General features: G+C 36.9%; 1 protein-coding gene across 1 annotated transcript in view; it reads right to left on the bottom strand.

The window, feature by feature from the left end:
* Window positions 1–2,022: 2,022 nt before the first annotated feature.
* The window catches only part of LOC131083873 (ras-related protein Rab-10-like), a 32,163-nt gene continuing 17,063 nt past the window's right edge, over window positions 2,023–17,122 (bottom strand). Inside the window, exons 4-6 of the mRNA XM_058024897.1 lie at window positions 16,462–16,551; window positions 11,530–11,631; window positions 2,023–2,395 (exon numbers count right to left, since the gene is read on the bottom strand). Coding sequence (XP_057880880.1) covers window positions 2,321–2,395; window positions 11,530–11,631; window positions 16,462–16,551 — 267 coding nt within the window. The 3' untranslated portion in view covers window positions 2,023–2,320. The remainder of the gene's footprint in view (window positions 2,396–11,529; window positions 11,632–16,461; window positions 16,552–17,122) is intronic.

Here is a 17,122-nt window from a genome sequence, read left to right on the forward strand (position 1 = left end):
CCTGAGTATCTGCAACTCCCTCAGGTGGGACTGGATCATACCTAAGCACAAATAGTAGGAAACTCTGCAGGAAGGAAAAATGCATTGAAGGAATTCCTTACTTGAAATTCTCATTTGCTATAAAGAGAAGAAATCAAAATTACAAGTTAATCTGACCCTTTTATATCTATTTTCATCGTTAGAAAAAGAAGGAGGAATTACATGGATGCTTAAACCTAGAAAACCAGTTGATGAACTGTGAGTTCAGGAAAGCTGAAAGTTTATCATGGAACTACTGTTGAAAGGCAAAACTGCAGAATTTGATCTATACAGAGAAGGGAAAGGATGTGAGATAAAGATTAAGTTGGATGAATCATGAGATCTTCAATGACCTGAAATAAAATAGAAAGTAGGTCAAATAACTAAATTATTAATATAGATTATGTATGGACAAAACCTGAAAGATAAGCTCCCAGAAATATGGAAAATTGGATTTTAAAGAGAGTGAGCCTGTTGATAAGATGCATAGTAAGAATACTAAGGAAAAAATGGTCTCTTATTCCACAGAGGGGAAACTCTATTAAATCATCACTGGTGATGCCGATACTTTCAACTTCAGCCTTGAATTTTAGAAGGCAAATGTGATTTCAGTCTACCACCACCAACAGAAGTATAAGGCTAGAAAAAGGAACAAATAAACTGGAAAATACATAGACAAGTTAAAGATTTTTGGACAGACTGAACCTGGTGAAACTCCCTTATGGTTCAAACTATGTTAAAATTGCTGCTGATTATTTCCAAGAATTAGTAGAATGAGTGCCAGAAAACACAAAAGGAATTGCATCTCTCTCAAAGGAGGGAAGGAAATACCAAACTGATACAATATACAAACTGATCAAGTGATTTTCTACTAAATAAAGATGTTTTAACAGGCTTTGTGGATGGGGAGAAAGACTGAGGATCATAAGAGTTTCTTATAATGTGCTCCTATTACAAAAAAACCTCCAAATGAACAGTCTAGGCAGTATAAATACAGAATTATTTGGAAATAATTAGTACTCCAAAGCTGAAAGGATACATTGAACAGAATTTCACTTAGATCCATCTTGGATCCAGAACTATCCAGGACCTTCATCAACATCATTGATGACTGAACAGAGTGCACTTATATATGGAGACAGTATTTATAAGAAGAGGCTCCAACTATGTTGGAGTACAACATTACAATTCAGAGGGATCTTGGCAGACTGGAGCAACTGAAATGCCACTGAACAAGGAGAAACAGAAGGTTCTACACATCCAAAGGAAAAATCAACTGCACAAGTATGTAACGGATAAAAAAAGCAGTTCTGATTCTGCCCTTATTTAAAATTAAATAAGATATTCTCCACAGATTTAAAAAACATTTACAAGTCTGTATAAAACAAATCTATGTGAGCAGAATCAGATACCTCCTCGATTTACACTTTGAGAAAACAACATAAATACAATAAACACAATATCAACGAAAGCCTTTCATTGTGATCATTTGTGAAAAAAAGAACATTTGAAAATGCAGGTATGCTGCTAACACCTGTCTAAATTATTTTAAAGAATTATGAAATTTAAATAACAGAAACATTATTATTATTACTGGATGTATTCTGTTGTTCCATGGTTTCAGAATTTTTAGGAAGGTCCAGAAACACACTCTAGTGGAAGATGCCCCTGTCCATATCAGGGAGGCTGGAATTAAGATGATCTTCAAGCTCTCTTCCAACCCAAAACATTCTATGACACCAATCTTTATATGGTTTATCCCTTTCTTTCAGACATCACCTTTGCAGAGTCCCTATTCAAGGGTATTAAAGTAGCATGCATGTGTCTGAAATTAGTATAAAATAAACCAAGCCAAAAATTCTCTGAGATTTGTCTCAAGGGATTGCAGTAAATATCAGGTACTTCAAGAGATGTTATATGATTTTATATATCAGAAGGTTGCTTGTGTGATGATGTCAATGTTCATTGTATTACAAATCTGGTATAAATAACACACAAAAAAAGTGAAGGGTGTTTTTTTAATAACAGAAAATTAGTACACTTAGACTTCTTTTCTGCAAACATTTACATTCAAGCACTGTCACCCTGTGAAGCACCTAATAATTCCTAAATCAGATAACTGTTTTATCTTCACATTAAGAATATGAAAATATAATATAAACATGTAAAAAAATTTGGCAATAATGTCTGTGTAATGCTTAAACACTGTATTTTTGGATTACAGGCTCATCTTTAAAATCTTTTATGTTCCTTTGTAACACTTGATATTTCCTGAAGAGAAAATGGAATAAAAAACAGTACTTTAGAATGCACAGCAGGTTCTCTTCTTAGTTTCATTTACAGACACAACGTCTAACTCATGTAATACACCGGATTTCTGAAAAACAAACAAAAGCAAACACTTCATTAAGATAACTAGAACATAACAGTTGAAAAGTTTGCTTTTTCACATACTTTAATGCAAAATATTTGGTGCAGTCACTGGATATGTTTTTCCTTTGAATATTTAATTAAATGATTGAAGTTTTCTAATAAATTAGATGGAAACTGATGCCTATGCAAGTCCCATTTGGCATCTTCACATTCTTTAGCTGCCTCAAACACCTCTCCTAAATCTGAAGGTAACAGAAAATGTCTTTCGAGGAGTCACTGCAAACCATACGTGCCAATCCTGTAAATCTTTACTCATATGAACTGTTCTGTAAGTACAGGTTCTTCAGCTGATTACCAATTTTAGCTAATTTTCAGTTAAGTACCCTTATCTTTGAAGTATTGAGCATGGGTTGGAAAAGTCCAGTTGAAAGGAACAGGTCACACAGAATATTAGTACTCACTGAAGAAAAGGCACAGGCTATTAACTATTATAAAGGATGTTAACTTGTTTTGTGAAATTCACTAAAATTCTGTTTTCTTGCCTCTATTTAATAACCAGGAATACCCCCAAATGGAAACAGCTCAGTCTTTATCATTATAAACTATCAAAATACACTCCACCCTTGTAAAACATTTATGTACTGATTGCAAAAGCAGATTGTAACAAAAATGAAAATCATCAAAACCAGGACTCTTCCTTTCAGCAATGAACTCAACTAGATAATTAATGTTGACCAGAGAAACAATCAAACCCAGTTGTGCAGTGCAGAACATGTCGCAATCTTGTTCTCTGAAACCATGAACACTGAACCCTGAACTAGGGCACAAAGACACACAGAATATTGTCACATGCCCGGGAAAATGAAAGTCCCAACTTTTCTACCTGCCACTCTGCTGCCTGTGCCTTGGCAGGTTTAGCAACCAAGCACAGAGAAATAAGTGTAACCTCTGGATTCACCACATTCCTCTCTCAACCCAAACAGCCATAAAAAACCATGTCTGACAATAAAGAAAGCTTCCAGAGACAACAACCATCTAAGCTGAATGAATGAAATCCAAAGAACAGGAGAAAAAGAAAGGAAGAAGGGGAAAAAAGGCATAATGTAGTACAGTACTAATCATGACTCAAAATTGAAAACTTACACAGAGAAAGTCACAGGGTAGTTGAACATTGACTACATCCAGAAAGAGTCACCTAAAATTACTCAGCTGCATCAGAAGGAGGGCAAAATATAAAGTCTCCCTCGTGCTACAAATAAGCTTTACGCCTCTTTGGCTGAGAATATTTATCACTCCTTAAAATTCTGGAGAAGATGCATAGAATTTGTTTCCTTTTTCTTTCTGTAGCCATAGTTCCAGCTCTTCCAGAATGCTGGCTGCCCTGTGCCAGAGCTGTCCCCACAAAGAGTGGCTGAGCTCATTCCTCCCTGAGGCTGCAGGGACCCAGGGAGGCTTCCACAGTGCGTGGTGCTGGGGGGAGAACATTAAACATCTGGGAAAGGATCAAAAGTGATGGATGGAGGAAGGAGCAGAGGGCAGGAAATGTATTGTGGTGTCTAAACCCCAGGATGGATGCTAAAGCTGTCATCAGCAAAATTATTAGCAAATATGGTCTGACTAGAATATCTGAAGACTGTTGCTTACTGATTGTAGAAATTTCTTGTCATAATGAATTCTCCACATAAGAAAGAAATACAGCAGGTGCACTTTTATTTGGGGTTGTTTGTCTGTTTTTGGTTTTTTTGGCTTTTTTTTTAAATTTATTTTTTGAGTGGGAAGGACCAAAAGGCATAGCATTTTTATTACCCCTGAGAATTCCTAGAAATACTACCATGCAGCTTTATAGCTTCTGATTAGTTTTAACTTTTTACACAGTTGTGGCTATTATGATTTCTGCTAGGCAGAGACAGTTTTTGGTAGTCTGCAAGGATAGACAGTACAGTTTTGTAAAATAATTTTTTATGAAGACCTTTTTAAAAAAGGGAGCAAGGCAGATTCAAAATTACACAAACATAACCTTGTCATCTCAAGAAACAAGATACCACTCTGGTTTAGAGATAAGATTCTGAGGGGAAAATAAAAGTTTTGGAAGATAATGGTATAGTAAGAAATTTAATTTCACTCAATTGAGACCAAGAAATAACACTGAGCATTGATTGTTGTGAACATCAACTAAATAGGTTTTGTTTCACCCATGTTTTTTCTGGAGAAAGCAATCAGTTTAGGTAGTAAAAGAGCTCTAGAAAAATCCCTGTTTGAATTACCCTGTGACTTTCTATGTGTGTTTCAGAATTCAAGTTTCACTTACTTAGAGGAAACAGGTAATTTGAAGATGTTGCAGATAATAATTCAAGACCAAATATCCAGTCAAAGGGGAGAAATTTACATTTCCTTAAACACTTAGGGTACTTATTTGCATCCTTACCATTTTACTACTCAATAGTACTTTTAGATGTTAAGTAAGCTCTTCATATATGCTTGGCAAGGATCCTCAGTACTGTTAAGTGATTAAGAACGATGAAACATATTTGATAATGCAACAGTTCTTATAATCTCTAAAATCATTATTTGTTAGTTCATCTACAAACTAGCCAGGACAGACAGACAAGAACCACCATTCCACAAATAAAGAACAGTCATTTTAAAATTAATTTCAAAGTTGAGGACTATTAATCACTTCAGTTTGTAAGACTGTTCCATATAGGGCCTTTGTGAAGCAAATAAGGGTCTGGGATCCATTTAAGCGAATGTGCTGTGCACATATTTAAAAAGTGCACATTCATAATCTAAAGAGATACTACAAGTCCTGCATAAAGCAACAATCAGATTTGGGCAATCCCACATAGTGCTCAGCCTCAGCCAAGCCTTGGTAGAGGTGGGGCACCCCCTCTGCCGAAATTACAGCAGAGATGTATGCAAATCTCCCACCTGTGAGAACAAGGCGGGCAGCATTCCTCCTCCAGGGCTCCATGAACACCAACCCTTCCAGCTCACATTTCAGCTCAGCTGCTTGGAACTCACTGCCCCACAAGTCAGCCAACAAACAGCCAAAAACTGAAAAGGTGAGAAGATCCAAAACGGTACCAAGAAGCTGGAGTTTCCATTTCAATATCTTGGGCAAAGTGAGGTTTTGAAAATACCGCCATGGACACAGATGCCTCTGTACCCTGCAGTGATTTCAGTAAGATGTTGAAATTTCCTGCTATTAAATACTAGTTTTTCCTGCTAAATAGCACAGCAGACATGTCTCACCTAACTGGCAGGCATCTCTGCAAGCCAGTTTTAAACTTCCTGCTTAAAACTCCCCTTCTGGCTGTCTCTCCTGCCCACTTCTAAGCAGAATTTGTATCACTGGCATGCAACAGATACCTAGACACAGGAATTGTGATGAGATGGCTCAGTTACCTTTTTTTTTTTTTTTAATCAAGGCAAGAAAGCTAGGGTAGAATAAAAAGGAAAATGTAATGCAAAAACCCCAACAACCTCTCTGAAAGGTTTCTCATGGAGTAAATATATAAATCTTCATTAAGCTCAGCTGCACATTCCTTGCTGAAAACCTCCTCAGGTTAATGGTGGATCCACCTTCTCTAGCACCAATTTTTGGTATTTTGATACTGGTTAAGTTATTTTGAAGGTGGGGCTCACTGTGGGTTTGAAAGAGTGACAGGATTTTACTTTATCCATATCATGTTCCCAGTCAAAGTCAGACCTAGAGTGCTTGCTGAAAAATTAGAATCTTTGGAGAAACAAACAGAAGAGACTGGAACTGAGGTTACTATTATTTATAACTTCTTTAAATTTGAGGATTTTTACTCTTATTAAAAAATGATCCTACTTAATTACTGCAATAATTTTGTTTATATTTAACAGTGATAGCTGACAAATACTGGCAGAGAACTTCATGAAATGAAGTTCCACGTGACTTCAGTGCCTGACCTGCCATTACATTGAACTCAGTTATTAATAGTCCCAACACTTTTTATGTATTTCCCCTATATTTGGGAATTCAAATTACCTGTTCAAAATACAAGAGAGTAGTCTCACAACCACAATGGGCTGGACATGGTACAAGCAGTATTAAGCAAGGGCTAGGGATGTATTAGCAGGGAAGGCAATCAATCACTGTGGGAACAGGTAGAGGAGCAGGACAGGAGGATATGAGATCTGGCACAGCAGGATCTAACTGCTGACTACCTTCCTCAAGGAATGTTGATGAAGGTCTTGCTCCCAAAGCCTGCTATTCCGCCAGGGCTGAAACATCTAACCCACTGGCAAACCTGGGGCTCTATCTCCCTCTCCTGTTACTACCATGTAGGCTGTAACAATGTTGTCCTGCAATTAGTTATTCACAAACTTGAGAAAACAGGTGTGGATCTCCTGTGAGGTTCCTCAACTCTACAGATAATCTAGGTGATATTTAATATAATTGCATCATAAAAAAACTGTTTAAGCAAGCAATATATCTTCAAAGTCAATATCCCGCAGAAGCAAATGCCAGAAGTAAACCAAGTCTGTAACTTTCTTTTTTTTTTCTCCTGGAATTTAATTTGTTTAATTTGAATCATATGAAATCATACAGGCTGAGATATGGAGGCCTCCATAATCAATGGAGGGAGAAAGGCACCTCCAAAACACAATTTCATCCTAAAGACTCATCTCTTTCCAGACAACCAGACCAGTCATGCAAATTCTAGCTGGCTAAGATTGCATGCTAAGATGAGTCTCATCCCCTATACACAGATGATGTGATTAAGTTTTGATTTACATGGCCTAATTATATGCTATTGTTTCCAGAAAAATATCTGGCTCATTCGATGTCCAGAACAGACTTAAAAAAAAATTAAATAAGACAGCGTAGTTAAATTTTGCCTTACAATTGCACCAGCACTAAGTGGGTTGGTACCATTCATTCTCTTTGCTTTAATCTCTGTACCTCTGTTCCCACATGTGCAATGCTGAATATACCTAATGTTACTAAGAAAGTAAAGGAGATAAAAATCTGAAATGGATCTAAAGTGCAGCAGTAGAAGCATTATGAAAAACCTCTCGAAGGAATTATTATTCTGTGGTCAGTACAAGATAAATAAAGGGCAAATAAAGCCTGGGGCTCCATGCACGACTAAGGGTAATAAAGAAACACTGAGTATGCACTGCAGGAGACATAGGGATCTTTTAGACAAACTAACAATTCCATGAACTTCAGCAATAATGAAATCCGATTTCCTATGGATTTAGGTCTTGAAGTGAATTAAATTTGATATCTGTGATGCAAGTTCCAGCTGGAGTAGCTGGTTGGAGCATTTTTCAGTCTCTCTGTGTAGTGGTCTCTAATATTCTATGAACTAATGCTGGAGACTTTCCTTCTGCAGAGTACTCTGCCTCTCACCTTATTTTCAAAAGGAACTACTCAGGAACTTAATTATCTTTTAGTTAGATCTGTCAAGTTTGTTTACAATCAGCTAAAAAGTTCCAAAGGTACTTTAAGAGCAAAGGAATAGAAAACACAGTATAATCACAACAATCTTGTTGCCATAGGAAAGAAGTGTAAAGAAATGAAGGAAGGGCAAAATTGAGGCCTGCTACTTCTGAATGTTCATCTCAAATGACATCCAGCTGTTAAACATTAAATGTTACTCTCAACAGCACAGGGCAAGGTCTTAAATGGATTTTCACTGCTCTCTACTCAGGAGATATATGTTTATTTAATATGATTAAAATAGTCTTATTTTACTCTTGGGAGGTAGGCAGAATATAAGTTTTTGGTTAGTTTTATTGCAATTTTCAGAAAAAGGTGATAACTTCATTTTTCTTATTTTTTTTTTAAACAGAGTTCTCTCCCGATCCTAATTTAGGAAAATACCAACAATCATACCCAAAAGGACACATACAAAGGCTTGTAATATTTTTTTGAAAACCTTGAGAACACTACTGCTTGACAGGCATGAAACCAAAGAACACAAAAGAGCAAATGTTAACTGCATTCTGGGTGGTATTTTTTTGGTTTTGGTTGTTTTTAGAGGACTGACTCACAAGTTCAAATAGTTCACTGGCAACCAGAAGCATTGTTAAAGAACAGCTGTCATCTATTAATGAACAGGTTTTGCCATATCTGAGATTCAGGAGACTTGTGAATAAATAAAATACTGTTATTTGTCAACATGTCTAAGCAAACTCCTGGAATAATCTATGTCATTAACATTCATTTCCAGTGCAGCCTTTCAAAGTAATCAAATTGGTTATTATTGACCTTCTCCAAAAACTCATCAGTCAGAGGAAGTTAAAACTCCTCTGCATTCACTTATTATTAACTGATTGGTTTGAATATTGTCAGTTCTCAGAAATATGGCATGACTCCTTAGTTGTTACCAATGTAAGCAAAAAAAAACTAAAAAAAAACATCTGATGATTTTAATGAGATTGCCCATGTAAATTAGAGCTGCAGGACCAAGACCCAGCATAGAACAGTTGAGATGAAAAGTATCTGAAAGGTCAAGCAGCACTTTAGTTATCCAGATCACTGGGATGCATCAGTCTTCTCTCTCCCTTAAGCCTACTACAAGAGAAACTGCAAAAAGAGATGGGAAAATGCACTACAAAATAGTGACAATACACTGAAACACTTGTGATTTTTTGTTTTGTGTTGTTTAAATGTCTTTAATATGAAACTTTTTAATATGTTTTTTTCCCCAACCCACCACTGAACCACAACCTGTTCTAAACTTTGAAAGAGTCAAGAAGTTCAGTACTTCTGTATGAACTCTATAACTCTGGATATCAATCTTCCCCATCTACAGGAGTGCTTTGTGTAAATGAAGTTACTAAGGACATGTCCACAGTAGATGGCAAGCAAGAATGTACATAAAAAGTCGTAGATTTCCTCAGATTAATACAGTCTACTGCAATGCATCTCAGAATGGTCTACTGCCTGCCAGCCTACCCTGCTTATTTATCTTATCTCTGAGTAGGCTTCACGCACTTCCCAAAAGCGTGGCCATAATAGACTGTCCTAGGGAGTTCCTTTCTTCTGTGGGACTGGGAAAGCAATGATGTGCTCCCACTGAAGCCATCTCATCAGTCTGGAACAGATGGTCCATTGCAGAGGGCAGGGAGGTCTGATATCCGCAGGCACAGGTGCCTTGGGCCAAAACACTGTGCAAAGCTGTATCTCCTTTTTACAATCAGAAAATACGTATTTCACCACTACCAAGTGGATGTATGACTGAAATTATCTCAGACTGGCATCTATCATGTCATTTTTCACAGCTACTAGTCACACTTGCTACTGCATTTTCCATTCTCCAAAATTTCATCAGTTAGAGGAAGTTAAAATTCAAGTAGTACATTCAGATTTCACAGTTTTGTGAACAGGCAAATTATTTTGTCGAACCTGAAAACCATGATGAAACTGTATAGTGGATTTTTTTTTTCCCCAGCAAACTCTTTCTTATCAGGCCAGTGGTAAAACCAATTGGGCTAAAGGGCCTTTTGTTTAAATCAACAAATGCATTTTACTAAAAATGGCAAATTATACACCAAAGAAATGGTACATGATGCCTCATCAGGATTCCAAATATTTTTAGCTAAGGTGAAATGTTACTACAGACAAATATGACAAATTCTCATGGGCACATTTTCCAAACACACATACATGCAGAGCATATAACTGTTTAAAGCAGTTCTAATTAAAACCAAGCAGTAGTGTAACATGTTCAACGTGGCCTGAAGTATTTTGCCATGTCCAAACTACAAACCCCATGAATTTTCATGAAGGTGGGCAGGAATACTGAAGTTTCACTTACCATAAAGTAAGTGTAGCCAATGTGAATGTGAAAAATACCCAAACATCATTTCTGCATGTGCAGAGAATTCTCTTAGATATCATCCAAACACACTCTGCAGAAATGCTCACTTCATACATATTTGTCTTTGCAGTAGTTATGATCAGAACTATTGTTTTGAAGTTTTCATGTTTCATACTAACAATATATTCTCTATTTACAGTAGACAATGTCTTTTTCATTTACAACAAAATCAGAGTTATTTTACTTGAGACTTTTTTCCAACAAGCTCAGTAACTCAAGGGCCTGCCATTTTCCTCCTGTTCTAAACAATATTTAACTGTTCAGTTGCTGAGCTTCACTTTTATGTAAAAGTAACCAAAATATTTTTTTGCCTTTTTTTTTCCTTCCCCAAAATAACCAACTACAACTTGTGTTACTGTGTAGTATGGCAAGACCCTGATTTAACAGCACCATCCCCTGACCACCCCCTTTGGCTACTTAATCAAAACACTGCTACTTGTGACTGTGTCAGTAATTTTGCTCATTTATCTTTATTATGATTTGAAGAGTATTTGGAGTGGAAGGTTAGTTTTGTACAACTAATATTGGTGATGAATGGCAGTGATAATACATTGCATGAAGAACATCTATTAAAGTCTAAAATAATACTCTGCTGCCTAAAAATAAATTGCAATGCAAAATATTTTCAGAGCTAATTAACAATAATTCAGTCCTACAAAAGAACTGCAACTTTGAGGAGTAAGGACCTTTAAGCCTAACACACTCAAGTTAGAGAGATGCTGATTCTGACAGATACAATATTGATTCTACCACTAATTAACTCAAATCTTTAGGCCCTGATAACTCAAAAGCACTAGTGTAAATCAACCAAACAAACAGCTATGAACCTTGGATAAAACATTTGATTGCTGAACATAAAGCTCCACTGATTCCATCATCATGTAGCATTTTTACTGTGTGCACACTCTGCAGAAACCCAGAGGAAAAAGGAATCTTCCTGGCACAGAAGTGGAATTATTTGGGAGCTGTTAACCTCTCCCTTAAAGGAAAGTATGGGAAATAAAGCCATAAATGCAGACTTCCTGAATTTTCACTTTCTCTCTGAACTGTATTGTAGCTACTCACCTCTTCTATTTTTCTCTTCTCCCACGATTCTTCTCCCCCATGTTCCTCCTCTGTATGCCTGCAGCTACAGGATTCCCCCAAAATACTAACTCCAGAATGCAAAAACAGCATCAGCTGTGCTTTGCTCAAACTATTCTGTAGTTACAACCTTATTTACCCAATCTGACAAGAAAAATCTCCCATCTTCTTTCTCCTTGGAAAAGAAGCCTACCTTTTCCAGGATTTCCTTAGTCAAGACTGAGAATGCATGCTCAATGTTCACGTTTTCTTTGGCACTGGTCTCAAAGAATGGCATTCCGTATTCCCAAGCAAGCTGAAAAACAAATGTAGGAAATGGGATGAACATTCTTCAGGAAAAAAAACAGTTCCTAATACTAGCAGCAAGCAATATGAAGGTGTCCTGACTGCTCCATAAAAACCCTAATTGAGTACATGACTGCTCAGTAAAGTACTCTATATTCATCCTCAGTTTATAAATTTCAGGTACCTTTTAAAATATTCTTCTTAAATTTTTGTGTTTTCAAAACAGCTTTTTTAACCAATCTTTACTTACAAATAACAAAAATAAAATCCAGTGGGTCTGTTCTCAGTGTTTTGATTTATTTGCAAAATGAACTGTCTCCTAAGCAATTATTTAGAGAAAAATAATGGAGTGCCTGCAGATAAAAATATGACAAGAACTGTTGAAAAAAAGTAGCAGGATGAAATACAAAAAAGAGATGTTCCTTTATGCTAGACAGAGAGAAGCACAGAGATAACAGACAAGCAAAGAAAACATATGCATGTAAAATGATATTATGGCAAAAGGAAAAGAGAGAAAATACTTAGATGGGCAGCATAGACTTTACATTGGTTGGTTTTCTTTAATTTACTCCTGTTGTCTTATTTCCAGTGTATTTCCATTGCAGATAGCTTTGAGTTATGTTGGCATGAATAAAAAACCTTCAACACAATATATATACAATAATCAGACTTCATAGTTTTAGTCAAAATATAATAAAGATTACACTAGAGGTAAAAAAAACCAAAGTTAGCAAAATGGTTTCCTTTCCAAAATGCTTCAAGAAGTTGTAGTTCTGAAAATAAAGATGAAATCTAACTGATTCATTAGACAGAGACCACTTCATAACTTCGTAAGGGATTCTGAAACTCAGTGGACTGCTGTGAACTGTTTTCGGTACTGCAGCAACTTGTTATCGAAAGTTAAGATCATTCAGCTATTGCCAGTACAAAACAATGATGCATAAGGGTTCATAAAGAAAAAGACAAGCAATAAAAGAATACTGGGCTAATAAAGTAGAGAGAACTACTGGCTTGCTGATTATAAAGTACACAGAAACTACTATTAAATGCCCTTTTCTTTCTTGCGTCATGTAACAGGTTCCTAGAAGTTACCTATTTACAAACTTGATGAACACAAACCAACCCTTTAAATCGTGGAATTGCAGAAATAATTATGAAAGACAACCCCACTTGAAATGAGGCTACTGCCCACACAATACTGGGTCAGGCATGGCTTTGCCTACAGAAATGTTCAAATCCACCAACGATGGAGATTCTGTAGCCTTTATGGGACCCTCTTTCATGGCTACATCAACATTCTAGTGCAACTGGTTCTCCTCAACTCCAACCTGAACCTCCCAAGCCAGGACTTGTGTCTGCTCCCCATCTGTTTATTGTCTGTCTCCACTGAGAAGAGTCCATTTCTGTCATTCCTTTAGTGCCACTTCAGCTGCAGCAGACCAGTAACTGCTCCTTAGCCTGCTCTTTACTCAGCTCCCTCTCCTCATGGAATACCAGTACTAGACACCAATCACCTTTATAGCAATCTGCTGGACCAGCTGCAGGTGTTTCTCAACAGCCTTCTTGAAACAGGAGAGCCAAAGCTGGACACAATATTCCATGTGGCCTTGTCAGCACTAAGTAAGGGAGGGTAATAATTTCCCCAGATCCACTATCCATTATCCTTCTAATGTAGTCCAACACCTTTAAAGCCATGAGGGAACATTGCTGACTTATATTCAAGCTGGTGCTCATTGGAACTCATCAGTCTTTTGTAGCAGGGCAGTGACTCATGCCTTGGATTATTCCATCACAGATGCAGATCTTTGCACTTCATGAACCTCATGATGTTTCCCCTGGCCCAGCTCCCAGGTTTATCAAGGTCCCACAGAATTGGTGTTCTCCTGTGTGGTGTGCCAGTCGCACCCCTTAACCTCATGTCACATGCAAATCTCCTTCTATCATCAGCCAAATCACCCATGAAGATGCCAAACAATGTGACTGAGGCAAAGCTGACTGCCTATAGTTCCCAGAACCTTCTTCCTTGCCTTTTTTAAAAGACACATCATGGCATCAAAAGGGATCTCTTCTAACCACCATGTTTTCAAGGTTGACTGGCAGTGGCTCAAATCACAATGACGAGCTCTTTCAGCACAATTGGGAGAACTTCCTCATGTCTATTTGCACATCCAACTTTCCTAAGCAATTTCTAATCCAAAGCTTTCACACTGCGGGCTGACCTGCTCCTTCCCAAACCATCAGGGACCTGCACAGGCCTGGGAGCAAGCTCTATTTGTGAAGACCAAATAAAAGAAAAATCAAATCAAATCAAAAAACCTTGAGTATTTGAGCCTTCTCTGTATCATGTTACTACATTCCTCACCACACCTATCAATGCACCCCCATTTTCTCTGTATGTGCACAATTTTGGTCACAGAAGATTAATGTCTGTATTTTTTAACTTCACCCTGCATACTGCTCAACTCTGTGGCAAGCAAGTCCTCCAAAAGTGCAGCTCAGTGCAAAACCCCTCACTGGTCCAGTGGTAAAGCAGTTGAAAGTATGAACATGTATTTGGCTCCTCCCTGTCTGAAAGACCATAGAAAAGTGTATTCAAATAACTACTTTTTTTCGCCTTTGGGAGCATCTTGAATAGATTCATAAGTAAAATACCTAAATACATTTACAAACCTGTGGGAATTATGCTACTGAGAAATGATATTTTATAATATCCTTGATAACCATTTGGAGAACTTGTCTTGAAATAAGCTTGTATCTTACCAACAACAATAAAATAAGTAATGCTAATACTACTTCCTAGCAAAGTGCTGGTGTGATTTCTTAGTGTTGAATCAGAGAGATATGTCTGAAATATTCCAAAAACGTGCAAAGTTCTATTATGTGTGAAAAATCAGCTTTTAAAGTATAAATCAGCTTCAGCTATGAAGACAGCAAAAGCAAAACAAAGAAAGAGGATTTTACTTGGCTTTTTCTGTTAGAGAGATTGGATAGGAGAATACCAGCCACATTCTACCAAGTCATATAACCTTCAGCATTTTTATCTTTCAAGGAAATTGATAATCATATTGGGGGATGAACAGAGAAACCCAAGAAGATTGAGTCAGAACTTTTATGTAAGTGAGTAAGAAGCAATTAATACAAGAAAATTATACTTGATAGTGTTAAAATTAAATACCTCAATTTCTGAGTGATCACAATTACATAAGTTTGTACAAAATGAATTATTACATGATTTTGTGCAAAAAGAAACAACAGAAAAATTTCTCAGCATTAAACTGAAATGAAATTGTACATGAAAGCCACTCAGTTGTAACAGATTTTTACAGAAATGCCAATATAGATTATGAGATTCCCAGGGAACGTAGAGTTCTTCTGTGCAAGAGACTGAACAGAACAACACTTAAAGCTCATTCTATCAGGATAATATGAAATATGTAACTACAAACTATTATTTGTCAAAGTTAGAATCAAACTGTTTCCCCTCTTAATTAGGATATTTTCTTCTTTAGAGTGGAAGGACAATTACTGTCTCTCTCTCTGCTAACAAATCTTTCTCCAGCACATTCAGTCAGATCCTTTAGCACTTTTAAATCATATTAAAAGAAGTAGTATTATAATAGAAGAGTTGCCTTGACTCAAAACACAGGCGAAATCTAGAAAGCAGACTCACTGGGGAGGAGGTAATGATTTCTTTCTGAAAAAAAAAAACACTATATCAAGAGGAATTTTGGTTGCATGGTTAAGGACCCAGAAGTCAGAAAATGTCATGGTTAATACCCTAAGCAAAACCCTACTACTGCCCTCTGGTGCACATGCATCCAGTGACTCTCTCGGTTTCTGACAGCGCATCCTTTGTGTGAGACTACAATGTGTACAATGTGTAGTTTTCAGCAAAAATATTATCATTATTATTATAAGGAAAAATCATTATTCCTTGTACACAGATATGGTACATTAACACTGAAAGCATCTTGCATGTGAACTGTGAACTCTCAGGAGTGCAATGCTGTCCAAAAGTTGATGTTATTTTTTTAAAGTTTCTAATCTGGGATTATATAATTGGCAAGAAACTATAAGTGTGTTTTTCTTTAAACATGAGACATCATGCTTCACTCACTATGCCTGAAAGCATAACAGGAGGGCTAAATCCAAGTTCCAGAGAACAGATGCATACACTTTGCAGCAGCAAAATTTACTGGTATATAGGACACGCTGTCCTGCAATATTTAATTATTATTCCAGTTTCTTCTGTCATAGCATGGCCTCTGAATTTCCTCACTGGCTCTCAGTGAGAGACTTTTGCTGTTCGCCTTAGAACAGCACTCCCCACTTAGTAAGTTTTACCCCCACCCATGATCAGCAGCTAGAAACTCTACTGCAATAGAGTCAATTATATGTCACATACACAATTTTGGGGAGCTGGATGTTCAGTATTTGTCCAGTCTTATTCAAGGCTTTTTAAGAGACAATGCAAATCACTTTGCACAGGCTGCCAAAATAGTTCTTTCACTGATGGGCGGTATCAGAAAAAGTATGCAGAATGTATTTCATTCTAATATTCTACATTACCACAGTACTCTGAAAATGCAGTCTATATAAGATTTCTGTTGTAACATCTAAAACTTTTAAGTCCATTTTAACCTTTAAAAGAAAAATTGGTATTCTGAAGAGATCAGGGAATCTTAATGTATTTCTAGCTCTCTAGAACTTCACAACTGTTCTTCTAGAGCCAAGTCCTAATAGAACTTTTGGAATTCAGGAGCTTTTTATCATTTTCAGTTTAATAGCTCAGTCACATACTAAGAAACTCAGGAGGACCCAAAGAAAATACTAAAGATACCTTTTCTCCTTTCTGTTTTGGAACTACCCGTTCTGACTCCTTATCACACTTGTTGCCCAACAGTATTACGTCCACTTCATCACCTGCTTTCTAAAAGAGAACCAGCATTAATAAATGTCAAGTAAGAAAAAAGCAAACAAAAAAAAGCCCTTCACCTAAAGTTCACACTAACCTTCAGCACTCCATTTCCTTGAAAGCAAAGGCTAAATTCTCTCATGACCTTCGTATGTGCAAACATTTTCCACCACTTATTGGGATTTGGAGGAAAACAGCAAGAATGCAAAGAGCAGGAAAAAGCTACTTGGAAGTGCCACGTATAATTTCCAACCTCTTTCATGAGATATAAAGTATATGGTGCATGGGCACCATCTTCTGATGAATGCTCCAGGCTTGAGGCTTTAAAGTGACTGGAAATGCCCCGAATTCACAGACACTGCCCTACTAAAAGTAATAGATTCATGGATTAGCATATGACTCTGCTCTACATCCAGCACTCACAAGTAAAAGGGAAGGAATTTGCTGCACCTGAAAGAGCACCTCTCTGTGCTTCACTTTTGCACACAGACAGTAAAATTACTTTCAAAGTGTTGAAACTCAACATAAAAGTCTGATTATTCCAAGACACTAGGAAGAAGGCAATAGATTTTAATGAAGTAAAATT

This window comes from Melospiza georgiana, chromosome 1, assembly GCF_028018845.1.
Source record: "Melospiza georgiana isolate bMelGeo1 chromosome 1, bMelGeo1.pri, whole genome shotgun sequence".
Taxonomy (NCBI): domain Eukaryota; kingdom Metazoa; phylum Chordata; class Aves; order Passeriformes; family Passerellidae; genus Melospiza; species Melospiza georgiana.